Source organism: Pleurodeles waltl, chromosome 4_2 (genome assembly GCF_031143425.1).
Source record: "Pleurodeles waltl isolate 20211129_DDA chromosome 4_2, aPleWal1.hap1.20221129, whole genome shotgun sequence".
Classification (NCBI taxonomy): domain Eukaryota; kingdom Metazoa; phylum Chordata; class Amphibia; order Caudata; family Salamandridae; genus Pleurodeles; species Pleurodeles waltl.
The window spans coordinates 689,578,768-689,597,246 of record NC_090443.1 but is presented as its reverse complement, the minus strand read 5'-3'; the positions used below and the strand labels follow the sequence as shown (position 1 = coordinate 689,597,246).

General features: G+C 41.0%; 1 protein-coding gene across 6 annotated transcripts in view; it reads right to left on the bottom strand.

Moving 5' to 3' along the window:
• SSX2IP (SSX family member 2 interacting protein) overlaps window positions 1-18,479 on the bottom strand; it is a 415,768-nt gene that overhangs the window by 193,876 nt on the left and 203,413 nt on the right. For all 6 annotated transcript variants that reach the window (XM_069232285.1, XM_069232281.1, XM_069232284.1 and 3 more), the window contains exon 9: window positions 3,511-3,661. In XM_069232285.1, coding sequence (XP_069088386.1) covers window positions 3,511-3,661 — 151 coding nt within the window. The remainder of the gene's footprint in view (window positions 1-3,510; window positions 3,662-18,479) is intronic.

Below are 18,479 nucleotides of genomic sequence, written 5' to 3'. Positions count from 1 at the left end.
CTGTTAAATTTACCTGTGTATATTTCTAATTATTAGGAATATGGTTTTCTTATGAAAAGCACCAATGGCAGTGGTAAAGCAGTTACAAGTACTTATCCCACCACTGCCACCAATGTAGGAGGCTGGCCTGGCTTATAGTGGGTACTAGATGGTACTTACACCTTGTGCCAGGTCCAGTTGTCCCTTAGTAGATTAGTAGTGTTCTAGCAGCTTAGGCTGATAGGGATAGCTATAGCAGAGCAGCTTAGGCTGAACTAGGAGACATGCAAAGCTCCTTCTATACAACTTATATCATATAGCACTATATCACAAGAAACACAATACTCAGAGTTACTAAAAATAAAGGTACTTTATTTTAGTGACAATGTGTCAGAAATATCTCAGATGATATACTACGTTAGGAGGTAAGTAAAATACACAAAATATACACACAAACTAAAATAAAGTAAACAGTTAGAAAAGTAGTGCAAACACTGTAGACAAGACTCTTGTATGTGGGAAAGTAGATTCTTCCAAAAGAAAATGTTGGGGGAGCCATGCAAGACACAGCTCTCTGGACTAATCTGGTTGTTTAGTTTTCAAAGATGTCTGGGTTTGGTAGGTTTCCCCAAGATGACTGCCGCACCTGGGACCAAAAACGTAGGTGCCAGAAAACGCCTTTGAGTTCCCATTGTCAGGGGGGAAAAAAAACAAAACACAAGCCTTCTTCTGCAGCCCTTGATCACCACCCCCTTTCCCCCCCCGCCCCCCTTTTTTTTTTTTTTTTTTTTTAAACCACGCAACTTTGCTGTATTTTGGCTAATTTCTTGGTCTCCTCCAGGGGAAACCACAACCTGAGTACCTCTAGAATCCCTAGGAGGACAAAACGTTATGCCCAAGCGCAAACTGCCCCAAAAACCAGGCCTGGCACCTGAGGGAGAAAAGGCCTGGCAGTGAAGGGATTAAATCATAACATATATATTGTTAGACCTAACAGCCTTAAGGTGGTCACCCTCAACTTTTTGCCTGCCTCCCTCCCCTTTTTGACACCGTTTATGCTACTTTTAGGACTCTGCACACTTTACCACTGCTAACCAGTGCTAAATTGCATATGCTCTCTCTCCCTTAAAACATGGTGACATTGGATCATACCCAATTGGCTATTTAATTTACTTATAAGTCCTGCAGCACCGATTATGCCACCCACATAAGTAGCCCCTTAACCATGTCTCACGCATGCCATTGCAAGGCCTGTGTGTGCAGTTTCACTGCCAATTCGACTTGGCATTTAAAAGTAATTGCCAAGCCTAAAACTCCCCTTTTTCTACATATAAGTCACCCGAACGGTAGGCCCTAGGTAAACCATAGGGCAGGGTGCTGTGTAGGTAAAAGGCAGGATATGTACCTGTGTCGTTTATATGCCCTGGTAGTGTAAAATTCCTAAAATCGTTTTACACGGATGTGAGCCCTACTCTTTTCATAGGCTAACATTAGGGCTACCCTCATATACTGTTTGTGTGGTAGATTCTGATCTGAAAGGAGTAACAAAGTAATATTTAGTATGGCCAGAATGGTAATACAAAATCCTGCTGATTGGTGATGTTGGATTTATTACTATTTTTGAAATTACACTTTTAAAAAGTGAGCATTTCTCTGCACTTAAAATCCTTCTGTGCCTTACAATCCACGTCTGGCTGGGTTACTTGACAGCTCCCTTGTGCATTTCACTCAGACAACCCCAAACACAAGATGCTCAGTCACACCTGCACACATCTGCATTCTGAATGAGTCTTCCTGGGCTGGGAGGGTGGAGGGCCTGATACTTACATGTCAAAGGACTGTGGCCTGCCCTCACACAATGGACTGCCAAACCCCCTACTGGGTCCCAGGCAGACAGGATGGAACTGAAAGGGGACCTTGTGCACTTCTAGGCCACTCTTTGACGTCTCCCCCACTTCAAAGGCACATTTGGGTATTTAAGCAGGGCCTCTGACCCTACCAATGCAGGCACTTCCTGGGAAATAAACTCTGCACCAGAACCTGCAACCTGCCAAGAGAAGCTGTCTGGCTGCTCAAAGGACTTACCTGACTACTTTTCTGCAAAGGACTGCTGCCCTGCTGCCCTCTGGCTCTGCTGAGAAGTGCTCTCCAAGGGATTCGATTGAGCCTGCCTCCTGTTTCCTGAAGTGTCAGGGCCAAAAAGACTATCTCTGCAAAGAACTCATTGTGCGGTGAAAATTTGACACACAGCCTGCCAGAAACGACAGCCTGCATTGCGGTGAGAAAATCACTGCACGCAGAACCGAAACTATGCAGCCCGGCTCCCAGAGTGGAGATCGACGCAGTGCTAGTGTTGCGGCCAGAACTTCGACGTATGGCCCACTGGATAGATGCATAGCCGAGCGGAAACAACGCAGCGTGACTGCCTGTGAGAATCGATGCAGCGCCTGCTGTAAGAAATACGTTTTCCTGCATCGCCCACCAGATCGACGCAGCTCCTGTGACTTCGTCCTGCAGGCCCAGGATTTCTCTGCATCGTCCCCGGGGCGTCCAAATACCCCGCAACCCGAAGAGGATCCAAGTCCGCCAGCCGGAAAACGACGCCAGGCCCTGGCCGCATCATCTGTGGCGCCCGGAGAAACTGACGTACACCTCCCTGTTTTCCACGCATCTCCTCCTCTGCAGGCCCTTGCGGATAATTTAGACGCAAACCAGGTATTTTTTGCTTGCAAGAGACCTTTTGCTTTTAAGAACTTAAGACTATTTTTAGCATTTCCTAAAGTGATATTTCTATGTGTACTTATCAAATCTTGATCGTTTTGACCTGCATTTAATCAGATAAATATTATATATTGTTTCTAAACCTGTGTGGTGTATTTTTGTGGTGTTATATTGTGTTATTGCATGATTTATTGAACACATACTTTACACATTGCCTTCTAATTTAAGCCTGACTGCTCAGTGTCAAGCTACCAGAGGGTGGGCACAGGATAATTTGGATTGTCTGTGACTTACCCTGACTAGACAGAGGGTCCTTGCTTGGACAGAGGGTAACCTGAATGCCAACCAAAGACCCCATTTCTAACATATATTATGATATTTAGAGGGTTTTTTTTTCCCCAAAAAACACAAACGCGCATCTGCTGGGACCTCTAACCCATGTGGGGTGGTGCATCAAGCCTGCGGAGCACACCGGTAAATAGCCGTACTGCACAACGAGGACAGAAGGACTCTGACGCAGGATAGTGTTGTGATGAAAAGGGTTTACTTCGACCCCATGGCGCTTATCAGTCGACATGCGAGCAATGCCACTTTGACGGCCAAATCGTGTCAATGTGTCATGGCTTTGGAGTAAACCCTTTTCATCGAAACATTATCTAGAGTCCTGGGTGAGCGTCCTTTTATTCGACACACACACAGATAATTTCCTAAGCAAGGACGTGTAGTATATGAACACATTAAGGGGTAAGATACAAAGACGAACATTTAATAATACTCTTCTAATATGAAACTTTTATCCTGTGCCTTTACCTTGATTATCTAATTTTTCCACATGATTTTTTAGGATTCTCCACTGTTGCCTAATACTGTTGGTAAGTTGTTCTCTGACAGTCTCGCAAGAAAGTTCCGATAGATTCTCCTTACTGCAATCACCAGCATCATCTTCAGTGTCTGAAAGGCCCTGAATAAGGAAACATGCACACAAATTATTTTAAGTTTTCTTATATTAAGGGTGTGGGTTTTGAACAAAGCAAATAGATTTTCAATTTGGAATCTAAAACGAACTTTAATGTTAAACAATAAATTTAAGGTCGAAAAAAATATGAAACTGTTGCTACCAAAGATTCTAAGTGTATGGGAATAGTCGTCCAATCACAAAGATTCCACTAACAAGAAGGCCCAATATTGCTAAACTATTTCCGAGTGTGATTTAATCTGAAATTAACTTTGATCTAACTAAAGACTGGTTTAGTGAAGCGAGAGTATCCCTATTTCAATATCTGTTATTGTAACTAAAGTGCTAGACAAACATAATACAAATTTCATAATGCAAACTAGCGGTATACAATGGAAGATGATTTTATATCATGCAAGTGTAAATCTTTAAATTACATTTAGAAGGTTAAGTAATACAATTAATGAACATTTTGCTTAAGGTAGGTGCGCTTTTCAACAGCCTCAGCTGTCCGGTCTTTTGGAACAACAGGAAATCTGAAAAATATAAAAGCAGGGAAAAGAACCAACAACGAACGTGGTGCAGTTCCATCATGAATATGCAATGACAAAGCAAACCGGTCTTACAAAGTACTCCAATTCACACACTCAGCCCATCCATCGACTCCAACTCTCATCACTGCAGCACTCATCTTTGTATTTCTGCATCTACTCATCCACCAACTAAGTCTTGCATTCGTCCTCTTGGCGATCCACAATATCGCATACACAAACTAACCAATTTCAATTGCCACCCTTAAGTATTCGTTCTGCTACTTGTCTGTGCTGTCAGTAGGGGAAGGCTGGGCTGCTACAATGAGGGGCGAGAGTGCCTTCAGTATTTACGATATTTTGCTTTTTCACCTTAAGCATTTTACAATTCTTCTTGTGTTTTTGTTGAGACCACACCTGAATAAACGCTGTGTGCTTATACTGGACTGTCTCCCCTAAGGAAGCTGCCCAAAGATTTCGGGAAAGGGGGTTTCATTCAATGGCCGAAGATGATAATTACTTTACTTTCAAGAATTCTTGCCCATTGACTGGTGGTAGGCTGCTCCCAAGCACCACGCAATCCTCTACTTTGCCACTTCTCAAGCCCTGGCACAGATCATTGACCCAGCGCATGTACATATGTACGCAACAGGTTCCGTTTACTGGCATCCCCAAGCACAGGTTACACTACTAACAGTCTAATCCCTCTCCATCCAGATCTTAGAGCTTGTAGACACTCCCGTTCTGCTGCAGGACACTGCCTTGGCCTCCAATACCAGCCCTCCATCAGTTTCTAGCAGCTGCTTTTTTCCGTCTTTCCGTCAAACTTACTGTAGCTCCTGTGCATGTGCGCATACTTAGAGCGCCGATGTAACAAAGTACCCTTCACACAAAGTGCACATGTGCAGCACAGTGAGCTTGATGAGGGCAGCTGGTTCGCCACCAGGCAGGATCACCATTTTTCCAAAGGCACCTTAAGGTGTTGTAGCAACCAAACAGTAATGTGTTATGCGGTGGACCCTATCAGGTAAAAGAGGTAATAGGCTCGATCAATATCGCACATACATTATACATTAACAAAATCCCGTAGTCGCTACCAATATAATTTGGTTTACGGAAACAAAAAAAACAGATATGTTGTCGTTTTTGGAGGTGAATTAATCACATTTATCCACTTGTAAACGCTTTTTACTCATTTATTCACACCAAATATTACGAGTAAACATATAAGTAAGATACATAACAGGAAAATATTTGAAATAAAACATTAAAAACTAAAACAATTTGGCTTTATCATACAGTGAACACACAATTTCACCGAAGAGTAATGGGTTCCACGAAGAGGGGATCAAAGTGATTATGTGAGTAAAGAAGAGAAAAAATAAAAATAAAAATCAGAAACGTCAAGTATTGTCCAAAGACAAATGGTTCAGCTTTGCTAAATGTTTGGTATCATAGCTTCTTTCAATCAAGCAGGAACAAATCTGAATAAAAAGTCCAAGCAGGAGACCAAAGGGCAGGTGCTTGTTGAACGTCCAAAAAACTGCAAGGGGACTGTTATTTAGAAGTTTAATTTCTTGTTTCGGTCCTCCGTATGTGCTTGTCCTCTCGACAACGTGGTTCAACTCAAGACTGCGGATCTTATGGAGTGGCAGACCAACATTTCGAATAGCTGTACCACAGAGACTAGGATTGCAGTGAGCTAGGTGCATGCACATTAAAAATGGGTTCAAAGAAGTTGGTACATGTGCGCCTGTCTGGAGCATAGTTATTTAGGCTGAAGCTGGGGTGCTCCAAATACAATGACCTTCCAGGTAAAGGGTACTTCTCAACATATAAAAAACAAACTTAAGAATGAACATATACATCAGGTTTCTGAGACACATCAGCAGGGCTTGCACAATGCTGAAGTGGTGCAAAACCTAAGTTTGACTATTGACAGCACTTTCATATTAACTGACTCATCCAGCTATTAATTTCTCCCCATGAGTTAAGGAATGAGTAATATTTAGGTTACAAACATCTCTGGAGTAGGTGCTTAACTGTACACGTTTTGTGAGTGATGAAGCCTCTACTACTCTGCCCTCCTGGATATGTTCTGTGGGTAGGATTGTACTTGTTGCCTTCCGTGAGAGGAAAACTTGCTTTGCCACTGCCATGCTGTTCCTCTTCTGTGAAGAAGCACAACTTGCACTTTTGCTGCCAGATCTGTACAGGGAGTGCAGAATTATTAGGCAAGTTGTATTTTTGAGGATTAATTTTATTATTGAACAACAACCATGTTCTCAATGAACCCAAAAAACTCAATATCAAAGCTGAATATTTTTGGAAGTAGTTTTTAGTTTGTTTTTAGTTTTAGCTATGTAAGGGGGATATCTGTGTGTGCAGGTGACTATTACTGTGCATAATTATTAGGCAACTTAACAAAAAAAAATATATACCCATTTCAATTATTTATTATTACCAGTGAAACCAATATAACATCTCAACATTCACAAATATACATTTCTGACATTCAAAAACAAAACAAAAACAAATCAGTGACCAATATAGCCACCTTTCTTTGCAAGGACACTCAAAAGCCTGCCATCCATGGATTCTGTCAGTGTTTTGATCTGTTCACCATCAACATTGCGTGCAGCAGCAACCACAGCCTCCCAGACACTGTTCAGAGAGGTGTACTGTTTTCCCTCCTTGTAAATCTCACATTTGATGATGGACCACAGGTTCTCAATGGGGTTCAGATCAGGTGAACAAGGAGGCCATGTCATTAGATTTCCTTCTTTTATACCCTTTCTTGCCAGCCACGCTGTGGAGTACTTGGACGCGTGTGATGGAGCATTGTCCTGCATGAAAATCATGTTTTTCTTGAAGGATGCAGACTTCTTCCTGTACCACTGCTTGAAGAAGGTGTCTTCCAGGAACTGGCAGTAGGACTGGGAGTTGAGCTTGACTCCATCCTCAACCCGAAAAGGCCCCACAAGCTCATCTTTGATGATACCAGCCCAAACCAGTACTCCACCTCCACCTTGCTGGCGTCTGAGTCGGACTGGAGCTCTCTGCCCTTTACCAATCCAGCCACGGGCCCATCCATCTGGCCCATTAAGACTCACTCTCATTTCATCAGTCCATAAAACCTTAGAAAAATCAGTCTTGAGATATTTCTTGGCCCAGTCTTGACGTTTCAGCTTGTGTGTCTTGTTCAGTGGTGGTCGTCTTTCAGCCTTTCTTACCTTGGCCATGTCTCTGAGTATTGCACACCTTGTGCTTTTGGGCACTCCAGTGATGTTGCAGCTCTGAAATATGGCCAAACTGGTGGCAAGTGGCATCGTGGCAGCTGCACGCTTGACTTTTCTCAGTTCATGGGCAGTTATTTTGCGCCTTGGTTTTTCCACACGCTTCTTGCGACCCTGTTGACTATTTTGAATGAAACGCTTGATTGTTCGATGATCACGCTTCAGAAGCTTTGCAATTTTAAGAGTGCTGCATCCCTCTGCAAGATATCTCACTATTTTTGACTTTTCTGAGCCTGTCAAGTCCTTCTTTTGACCCATTTTGCCAAAGGAAAGGAAGTTGCCTAATAATTATGCACACCTGATATAGGGTGTTGATGTCATTAGACCACACCCCTTCTCATTACAGAGATGCACATCACCTAATATGCTTAATTGGTAGTAGGCTTTCGAGCCTATACAGCTTGGAGTAAGACAACATGCATAAAGAGGATGATGTGGTCAAAATACTCATTTGCCTAATAATTCTGCACTCCCTGTATGTGTCCTATGATGGGAAAAGCTTGTGCTGTTGCTTCCTTGCCTACACCCGTCTTCTCAAGGAGGAAGGCTTGCACTGATTCTGCCCAAAGTTTACCTGTGCAATTTTATTAAAAACAAGATATATTGAACGCACTTATAGTGTGGTCAATGAACCAGGGTCTGTTTCGTAATATGCTATATGAAATACTAAGACCTACCGTGCTAGGGGAAGAGACTGGCCCTTTAAGGGAAATATCAGAGCACCGAAAAGTATTGAAAGAAAAAAAATATATATATTGGGTCTGTTTTTGGACGTTCTTGCTTTTAATCTTGTGGTACGGAGATACCAGCAAAACATTTTTAACTCACCCGCACACTGTTGTAATCTATGTTGAACAAGGGGAAAACATAATCTATCAATGTAATGGACACCGTCTCATCCAAACTAGGGAACCCTTAAGTAGAAGACTACAAACAATGATTAGCACTACTCTTGAATGCTTCCGATACCTAAACGTGGAACCCAGTGAAGGACTACACAAACACCAGGTAGGCGAAGGTTCATCATCCTCAATGACTGCCTGAAAGTTAATTTCTTAGGACATTTGGATATTTATTGCAGAAGTTCTGGACTTGTATTTTTAATGTCCAAGGGGAGCATACAACAGTCTTCTCTCCCCTCACTTCCTCTTTAGTGTGTTAGCTACATTGGTTGTACCTGTTCTTTATGTGATAGAGAATCATAAAATGTTACACTTCCCAATGCTGTTATTGCCGTCTTTTCTTTAATACAGGCCTCATTTAGATTTCAGCGGACAGGTAACTCAGTCACAACTTTGACGGCTGTCCCATCCACCGAAATCTAAAACCCATTATTTCCTATGGGATTCATATTTCGGGGGACGGGATATCCACCACTGTTGTGACAGAGTAAACCGTCCACCGAAATCTGAATCAGGCCCTTAGTCTATGTTTTAAGGAAAGTATAGCTGTTCTTTCATGCTGTACCTTTGTTGTGAAGCCATGTATAAAGCTTTGAACTTAATAGAAGACTAAACGTTTTTCATTGGCAATTCGTGTTTTAATGTATGATGGCAATAAAAATGGAATCCTCATATGCAAGCAGGTTTTACTTTTAGTTTTATTTGTGAAACAAGCAGTTTGTTTAAATGGACATGGTTACTTTGTAAAATTCTCAAAACGTAGTAGACACATGGCTCCACGTCATGTAAAACCCCTTCGGTCAATTCTGGTATTTAATATAGCACTATGCAGACTGGGGTTTTGAGCTCATAATGACTTTGGTAAAAGCAAAACTACAAACCCCCTACAACACTCCACACTAAAAACGTTGAGGCTGAAAAGTCAGGAATGGCATCACATTTAGGGCCAGATGTAGCAAAGGTTTTTACCCATTCTGTGTCTATGGGAAAGAGTGTTCGTACATATGGCCCTTAGTGCCTCTTAGACGACTTGTGAAATGCCATTTGCCTTGTACGCAATCAAGGGTTAAAGAACCCTATGGGTGAGAGGGCTGAAAGCTTTTTAAACACAAACACAAGCATCTTGCAGCTAATTTGCTAACTTTAACAAAAACTGGAAAAAACAACTGGCTAGTAAGATGTTATTTGCTGGGACAAAAGGACCTGAACCCTTCCGAACATACAGAAATGACTGTTTGAATGGGCTCTTTTCCCCAGTCTATCCTCGGCCAAGAAGTTAGTGAGCATTTGCAACACCAATGTGAGGAACCCTGCCTTAAAGGATACTGCCCTGCGAGGGTTTGCCAGTTGTCCTATATAGTTTCACTGCAAAAACTCAAAGGTTGAAGTGACAGTATAGTTAGGTGAAGATGTCAGTTAAAGCATGGCATTTTAAACGTCCCAAACCACTGAAATTCACCAGTTGTAGTTATCTCAAATAACTATAACTCACGCACCCACTGTGCACAATTTCTCATGAGTAATTTCAATGTGTTAGAAATGGGCTCCTGTTGTTGGCAGTCAGGTTACCCCCTGTCCAAGCAAGGATCATCAGGGCATCAGGGTGAGCACAGGTTAATTTAAAAGGAGTCTATTTGACTTACCATGTCTAGGATTGTGGTCCCTACTTGGAAAGGGTGCATACCCCTTCAAACTGGAGGCCCAATTTCTAGAAGGTGCAACAAGAATCTGTAGATCTTGAAGCACAGATACTGAAACTGCAGTACCCGACTTCCTCTTCACTTCTCACACTCAGAAATTCCCTTCACGCAATGTTCTTCAGTAGACAATTGAATAAAGCGATGGTGGCACTACTCTGAGAAGAATATTTCAATGGGCTAACAAGACCTACAACCTAGGAATAGCAGCTCGGTTCTATAAACAGCCTTTGCGAGTAATTTACCCAGTGTTCCCTTCTTTAAATTAATACGCCCCCACAGCGAGCATCAAATCTTTTGAGGGCATTCACAGTCATTAGAGAGATCGTTAAGACCTTAAAGCACATATCCTGTTTCAAGTGATCGTCAAAGTTAAGCCCCAGATACTTCCGATCCTTACCTGTCCTAAGAGTACATTATTTAAAAAGCCAACACTTCTTGGGTCTATTTACCAAATACTTACTACTCAACCAATGCAATCACAATTGCCTAAACTGGTAAGATTCTGCTCTAGGTCTGCTGGTCTACTGCCTATTAAAATGAAGTCAACCTCGGACACAAAAATCAATGGACATGAGATCCACCGATTTGTAGATCAATTTTGTCTAATAATGTAGGTGGTTATGGAATAAGAAGACTAAATAAGACAGGTCCAAACACAATCTTGTTGCAATATATTATGCTGTTTTATTCCCAATAGGGTCCCCCTACCTACACAGTAAAAGGCGGTGTTTAAAATCCATGAAGTAGCAGTATAGTTTGCCCGGTGTCTTCGGAGATTTTGTTGATGCCACTTATAAGAATGCACATAGATCAACTGTCAAGTAACGGAGCCTAAATCTACTTTGTCCTCTCGGGACAGAGGAAAAAGGCCAACTCTTGAGTTGATGATAGCACCCCACCATGCATTAAGAGCATTAAGAACAATGTACTGGAAACAAGCATCCTAGGACCTGCATTTAAATAAAACTGCTGGCAGACCATTTGGGCCTCCTGCTCCGGATGTTTTCAAATCACCTATAACTTCATCAATAATACTGTCTTCCAGTGAAAATAAAGAGTAGGGTAGCCTCTGCTTGTTCTATATTTCCTGGGAGTAAGGGGGTTGTTCCCTGGAAGAGGCGTCCGTATCAGACCAAAATAAATTTGGCTCAGTGGCCTGCACTTGCCTGCACCTCCAGGTGATTAGGAGATATCATTACCTCGGTATTTAACATGAGCAGAATTTTGTTTAGTTTCCTTGGAATATCACTACATTTGTTTGTGGCCTCTAACTCAAAGAAATCTCTTTATGCAACAGTAAGTTATATTTTCTTTTTGCTTTTTTCAACCTATGGATAGCAGATACACTTATTTCTCATGAACATATGTTGGATCCTGCTCACTGACCTTTCTGCTTTACAATCCCCATCAAACTACCCTGAGGTAAACAATTTTATTTCTAGCATGAGATGACCTCTGCTGGTAAACCACTTTTACACTCTGCTGGATGAGTTTTATAAATTGAACATGCCAATTGATATAGTCCTCCCTTACTCAGGAGAAGTTCCTCCATCCAGATCTTAAATACAACCTAAAGGTTATCATCGGATATTCGGACACTGATAGTTTTATTATAGATCTTCCACTGTTGACACAGTCAACAAATGTGACCTCCTGAAGTATCCAAGGAAGTTAAAAACCTTGCAATTGCCTTGGACTCCAAGTTAACAATGAATGCCCAAGTGGACAAATTAGCATGATCAAGCTTCACCACCTGGAAGACTCTGCGGCGCATCTTCCCCCACCTCGGATTTCCACACAAGGTGCAGGCTAGTATGTCTCTTGTACTATCCAAACTTGATTATGCCAATGGCCTCTACCATGGATCATCTCTATCTATTATGAAAAAACTACAACGTATTGAGAACTCAGCTGCCAGGCTATTACATGTAAAGCCACAAGCCCACATCTCCCCTGCCTTGAGAGCACTACACTGGTTTCCCCATTGCCAGATCTACCTTCAAACTGCTTTGTATCCCCCACAAAACTATACGGAACAGGACCGCTTTTCATCAGAAACAAAATAACCAAATACATTCAACAAAAAGAAACCACCGCTCAAGAATCGCACCGCGCCATAGAACACCACCATACAAGAAAAAGACAATAGGTGGTACATCCTTCTTCGTTCAAGCAGCCAAACTATGGAATTCATTACCCCCAAATATAAGATCCATGGATAACTATCTTGTCTTCAGAAGACTACTCAAGAGTTGGATGTTTCCTTCATAACCACCATATTCAAACAGCAATGGACTGTATGTTCCGGGGGGGGGGGGGGGGGGGAGAAATCAATATATATATATATATATATATAAAGCATACATTTACTCTTGGAAGCTTTACTCTGTCTTCCAATTACCCTATGTCTATCAATCTATACTCCATCCCCACTCTGACTCATCCCAAACCCATTCTACTAATTTCATCTTCAAAATAACCTTTCCACATACTCTTCCCTCCTCCATTTCTCCTTTACTCATCCCAAGCCTCATCGTATTACTATAAACTCCCAATCAACACTTCTGGATTCTTCCCTCCTCTATCCCTCTATCCCTCTATTACTCTAGTCAATCCAACTAACAAACTTGCATATCCGCTGCTCATATTAACTCATAATAATACTGTAATCGTATTTCTCTATACTAGTCCACCACTAATTCCTCTTGGGTTCCGGAGTAGCACGCTATTCGCCGAAAAGCGATTTGACGCCTCATCAGGGGTAGTAAGCGCTATATAAATACAATTACAATAAAGAACCTAATATATATATATATATACACACATATATATATATATACTGGAAGATGCAGGATCACAAGAAAACAACAGCCAGCCAGTAGAAATATATTTTTGTTCTTTAATGAGATCATCTGTTTGAGTCACTTCTTTCTTGGAGATATATATATATATATATATATATATATATATATATATATATATATATTTTCTTTATTCGGTCTCAAAGGACCATAAAGGCCAAAAAGGTATACAATTCCCATTACAATCAGTATAAAATCTTCATATAATCATTTATAAATACAAAAACAATTATAATCCCTAGTTAAAACCTAATTTAGTCAGTAGATGTTTTAAGATACCATTTTCACCATAGTTAAAACGGTCCCTCTAAAACATACTTGTATATGAATACATAGTATTTCACATAAATATCACTTTAAACGAAAGCACCCCCCCTTTTCTACACCACAGGGAATTATTTATATTTTTGGATGAGCCCTGCTACAAATTATACGTCACGGACATGTTAATCACAAGATTTATCTTCCCAAATATGATGTTACTAGCCTCTCCAAGGACTTTCTTACAATGATTATAGAACTTTAAAAAATTGCTAAAATTCCACATAATTCAATAGAGGGTAACATCTGAATGTAAAAATACACAGGATGACATTGCCGCATATTGGTAGATCTTAGGAAGGGGATTAAGAAACGCTTTCAGTTTTTTATCAAATTTACAGAAAAAAAAAAAAACACACGTGTATTGTACATTGTGGTGACACAATCACAAGGACAAACTCCTAGTATTGTGCTCCAATCATTCATTGTCGGGAAGGTTACCAGACAATGAAACATGTCTAGCCTTAGCCTAGTAAGAAAAAATAAATAAATAGATGTCTAGGTTTTACTCCATGCATCAAATAAGGCTGCATAACATCTGTGGACAAAATCAATTGATTGGACATAACACTATTTTTTTTGTCTGTAGTGTCCATCTCAGGTCTTTTAAATGGTTCAGACAGGGACCTCAAATCTTTCCTGGTCTCTCCAGTAATTCTGGGTTTACATAATATTCTTTATGGCCCATATTTTCACAAAAATTCCTTCTGTACCTCAGCCATGGCACTCTTAAAGAAAATGCCGATGCCATGCAGTCCGGTAAGACTGCCCTATTTAGGCCAGTATATTCTGAGGTCCAAATTTTCTGCCATAGCAGTATGGGCTGTATCTTTATTAGGTCCACTAAGTAGGGGGCTACTAATTCTGCATGACTAACAAATGATGAAGTGCCATTTTGTACCATTAAAAAATCTAAAAAAAATCATTTTCCACAGTTTGAATCAAGTTACAATTAATATATCCCCATACACCCGCACCGTTAGTGGCAGTCGGGTTACATTTAGCTCTATATACTTTTAACATTCTGTGGAGTGATCGTCCCTAACCGCTTGGACAAGATCTTCAGGGCTGTCGTTATCTTTACGGTCTGTAATTTCATGACTTTTACACACTGAGCCCAAGAACCATCTTTATTGAACGTTATTCCCAAATAAGAAAATGTTGAAGTAATATCAATCTTTCCACCTTGCATAATAATGTCACGTGTCTTGATTGATTTTCTACCTCATTTCATTATAAAAGTTTTAGAGCGGTTGACAATAAGGCCCAAGTTTGCCATACATGTTACAGAGGTTGTTAGAAGTCTTTGGAGGGCTAACTGGGTCCGTGCCATGAGAACGGCATCATCTGCATAAAGTAAGGCCGGAATCGGGTGATGACCTATTTAGGGGAGATCTTTACATTTACTTATTAATTCTAGTTCTAACTTGTTTATATATATTGAAAATAAAAAAGGTGCTAAGACGTAACCTTGATGTACACCTCTATAAATACCAAAGGATCTAGTACATTCCCCTCCTATCTAGTATCTCACCTTCGTCCTGCTTCCTGAATACAGTACTCGTATGAACAGAATTATTGTTGGTTCTACCCCTAAATCGCTTAGGATTTCCCATAATTTATCATGGGCTACACAGTCAAAACGCAGAGGACAGATCTATGAAGGCTAAATACAGATTGCCTGCCCTGATCTTTGTATATTTCCCAAACATAATACTTAAGTTTAATCCCTGTTCGATGGTACCTATTCCTGCGTGAAATCCATACTGTAATTCAGATAAAATGTTATTTTTCTCAGCCCAGTCTTGTAGCCTATTTAAAATAATTCTCCCAGCTATTTTGGCTAATGGGTCAAATAGTGAAATGGGTCTGTAGCAGGCAGGATTAAAGCGGTCCCCCTTTTTATATATAGGAACAATGGTAGACTAACAATGATGCTAAAGGTCCTAGTGTGCAACAAGCCCCCAGGACCTGGGTCAACAGGAGGCCCCAAAGATGTATGTTGGCCTTATATAAGTTTACCGGGACGCCATCAGGGACTTGGGCTTTTCCAGCTTTGCTTGCATTAATCGCTTCTACTACTTCCTCTAAACTAAACTGAGGTGTTATGAGCATATGCAAGTTCTTTTGTATAAGGTTACTAGTTGGAAGATCAAGTATGTCTGAGACAGGACCATAGATCCTAGAGAAATGATCAATCCAATCCCCCTCCGCTGTGGCAATTTCCATTCTTTGGTCTTATCTGGCCCCAGGCGTTGGAGAATTTTATTTTCCAGAAAAATATGTTATCTTTCGTAAGGCTAGCTCTGTGGAGGGATTCCTAAGTTGTTTCTTTCAGGCTGCTTTTTCTTTTCTTAATGGCCATCTTATAGTCCTGCCTCTGCATACGTATCTCAGTCTGACATCTTGTGGGGGTACTTGGCGCCTTTTTTAATCTCTTATGTGTTTTAGTACAACCAGAGTCAAAACAGCCCATCTTGTCCCTCTGCCCCAACTTTCCCCTTTTTGTTAGTGAGGGCTTCTTTCACACCCCACACTATTGAGGAAAAGGCACAGATACATTTTAATGGGTCTACATCGTCAGGAAGGCAGACCGCAAAGTCTTGCATATGTTCACAAATTAACTGCTTCAAAAGGCCCTGTGGCTCTATTTGAGACCATCGAAGTGAATACCCATTGTGCGAGGCTAATACTATATCATTTACCAGAGCGTTATCCTGCTGGGGCTGCGTAGTAGATGTTAATGTAATCTTTGCGGAAAGTGATCACTTATTGTTCTATCAAGGAGTATATATTTTGAAAGATGGTGTGCAAAATGGGTGGACATTAATATGTAGTCAATCACTATCTGCACCCCTGCCATTAAAAGTTGGCTTAAACTGCAGGTCATCAAAATAAATTTCATTTATAAAAGACAGGTTAAAATTATGTGCCAATATATTCATTGCATCACCTTCAGGATTATGTATAAAATGAGCTCTCAAGCCAATATGTTCCTCATACAATCTGCATATCTTCTCAGAGGGTTCCTTGCAGAGATGAACATTAAAATCACCGCCCCACAAAATAAGACTTTCTCTCCTGGATTTTGTGCAGACTTTCTCTATTTCCTCTCCCAATTGTATTAAGATGATAGAGGCATTGCCGTAGGTACATTGTTATAAAAAGTGATTACCACTAATTGGTACTTCTGATCCAAGTCGCTCACAATCACTTGATAGTATACATTGGAGACTCATGTTTAAATTTGTAAAGGGAAGTTTATTTGAAATATACGTGCATAAGCCCTCTTTAGGCCGATCATGTCCTGAGGGTACTGCTAGTGTGTGGTATGTTTTATATCAATTTATATGAATAGGATTTAAAAGCCACATTTCCTGGAAACATAAAAAACGAACATTTTCAATTAAGTTCATCCAGTCCTCATTGTTAAGTTTATTACTTAAGCCTGCCACATTCCAAAAAAGTAAAACTATATCCAAGTTCTGTTGAGTCTGTTCCTGTATGTTGTTCATAACTAGAGGGGCTGTGTCGCTATAGTCTATAGAAGTTGGTATCCTAGATGGCTCTTCCTGCCTTATCTGCCCCACTTCTGTGTTTATTACAGGTACCCTCTCGTTAGGTGTCTCTGTCTCTACCCTATTAGTCAATCTAAATCTTCTAGGGTTGGAAGGACATGGAACCTGTTACAGTTAGGAATGGGATAGGCACTAAGTAAATCTGTAGAATGGGTTAATTGATCTCTATCTAATTTTTGCCCCACAGGGTGGGTTGTGATAACAGTAGCCCAGAGGTAATATTGAAATACCGTGATGAGTAACATGCCTTGCCCCAAGTTCGTAAATAACTCTTTACTAATTCTGGTGATTTAAACGTAAGAACCACACAGTCTCCTTCCAGTGATTTCAGTCTAGTACTTATCCATTTAATTCTCCTCACCATTTTTGTCATCAAAAAGGGGCCCCACCATGCCAGGATCCAGACGCAATCCAATAGAGGGACTTGTTTCTCAGGGCTGTCCATGTTTCCTGGTGCTAGTTACCCAGGGCAGGAACATTAGCCAGGATCACTACGTATGTGTCGCCTCCGGGGGGGGGGGGCTTGTGTTAAAGATTGGGAGTTACTCGTAGGGTTTGGAGTCAAATGTAAAACAGCGGGAGGATTTCTAATATGAGTTAAAGGTTGTAAATTACTCGTGGGATTTGGGGTTAGGTGTGGTGTCATAGGAGCTATCCCCCTAGGAAATAATTCCCCAGACTGTAGAGACTTCATTAGTAATAGGCATGCCTCAAGATTACTCTCTACCGCTCTTAAATCACTCTGAAGGAGAGTCCAGTGAAACCCAGACTAATTATTTCAAAACATTTGATTCATGATTATTTGCAAGGAGATTTAGTGTTACTTCGGCTGATGTTTGGGGCTTTCTTCTGGGTTACTTTTTTTGCTAACTGACTTCCACACAGTTACTGACTCCTTTGAATTGTTAATAATGGGATTAGCCACCTTCCCTGTCAAAGGTTTCCTTGGACACTTAGGTGGTGGCATGAAATCATCCAGGACAGAAATTGTGTCAGAGATATTTTGAATACACCAGTTTTTATCGTTCTTCCTATCCTGGTTCTCGATTGCCTCTGCACTGATGCCCCCATCAGTATTACTGCAGTCAGCATGTGTCTCAGGATTCCTTGGCGGGGGTGTAATACGGTCGCGAGAGGTCAACAGTTTCTCTTCAACACTAAAAAAGTTGCTTGTCAATCACCTCCATTGCTCCTGAAAGATTTTAGTATGGAAGTGCTGTCTTACGTTTGAAAGGGGATTCAACATGGAGTACTTTCTTTTACCCATGTTTGTAATGACTATAGGTAGTTCTTTTTAAAGGAAAGGAGAGGACAACTATAAATCTATGTTCTTTTCTTTTGTACTAATTAGTGAAGTGTGTGCAAGATAGTTTGCCTGCTCGCTAAACCTCTCAGGGAACATTACACAGATCCATCCCCCAATTACGGCCTAATTACTCCAGCTATAAATATACAATCTCAGTGGAAGACAGTCGCTGCTAATCAGCGTTGTCCATAAAATTAAATCATATAGTATAAAGGAAAAGACTCTCATAAATCATAGGCCTCCCTTTAAAGACCCTGTTGCGCTTATGTGTGTTAGCGGGGTGGCCCTGCCCAGGCTCCTTTGGGCTACGACGGGTGTGGACAGGCCCAC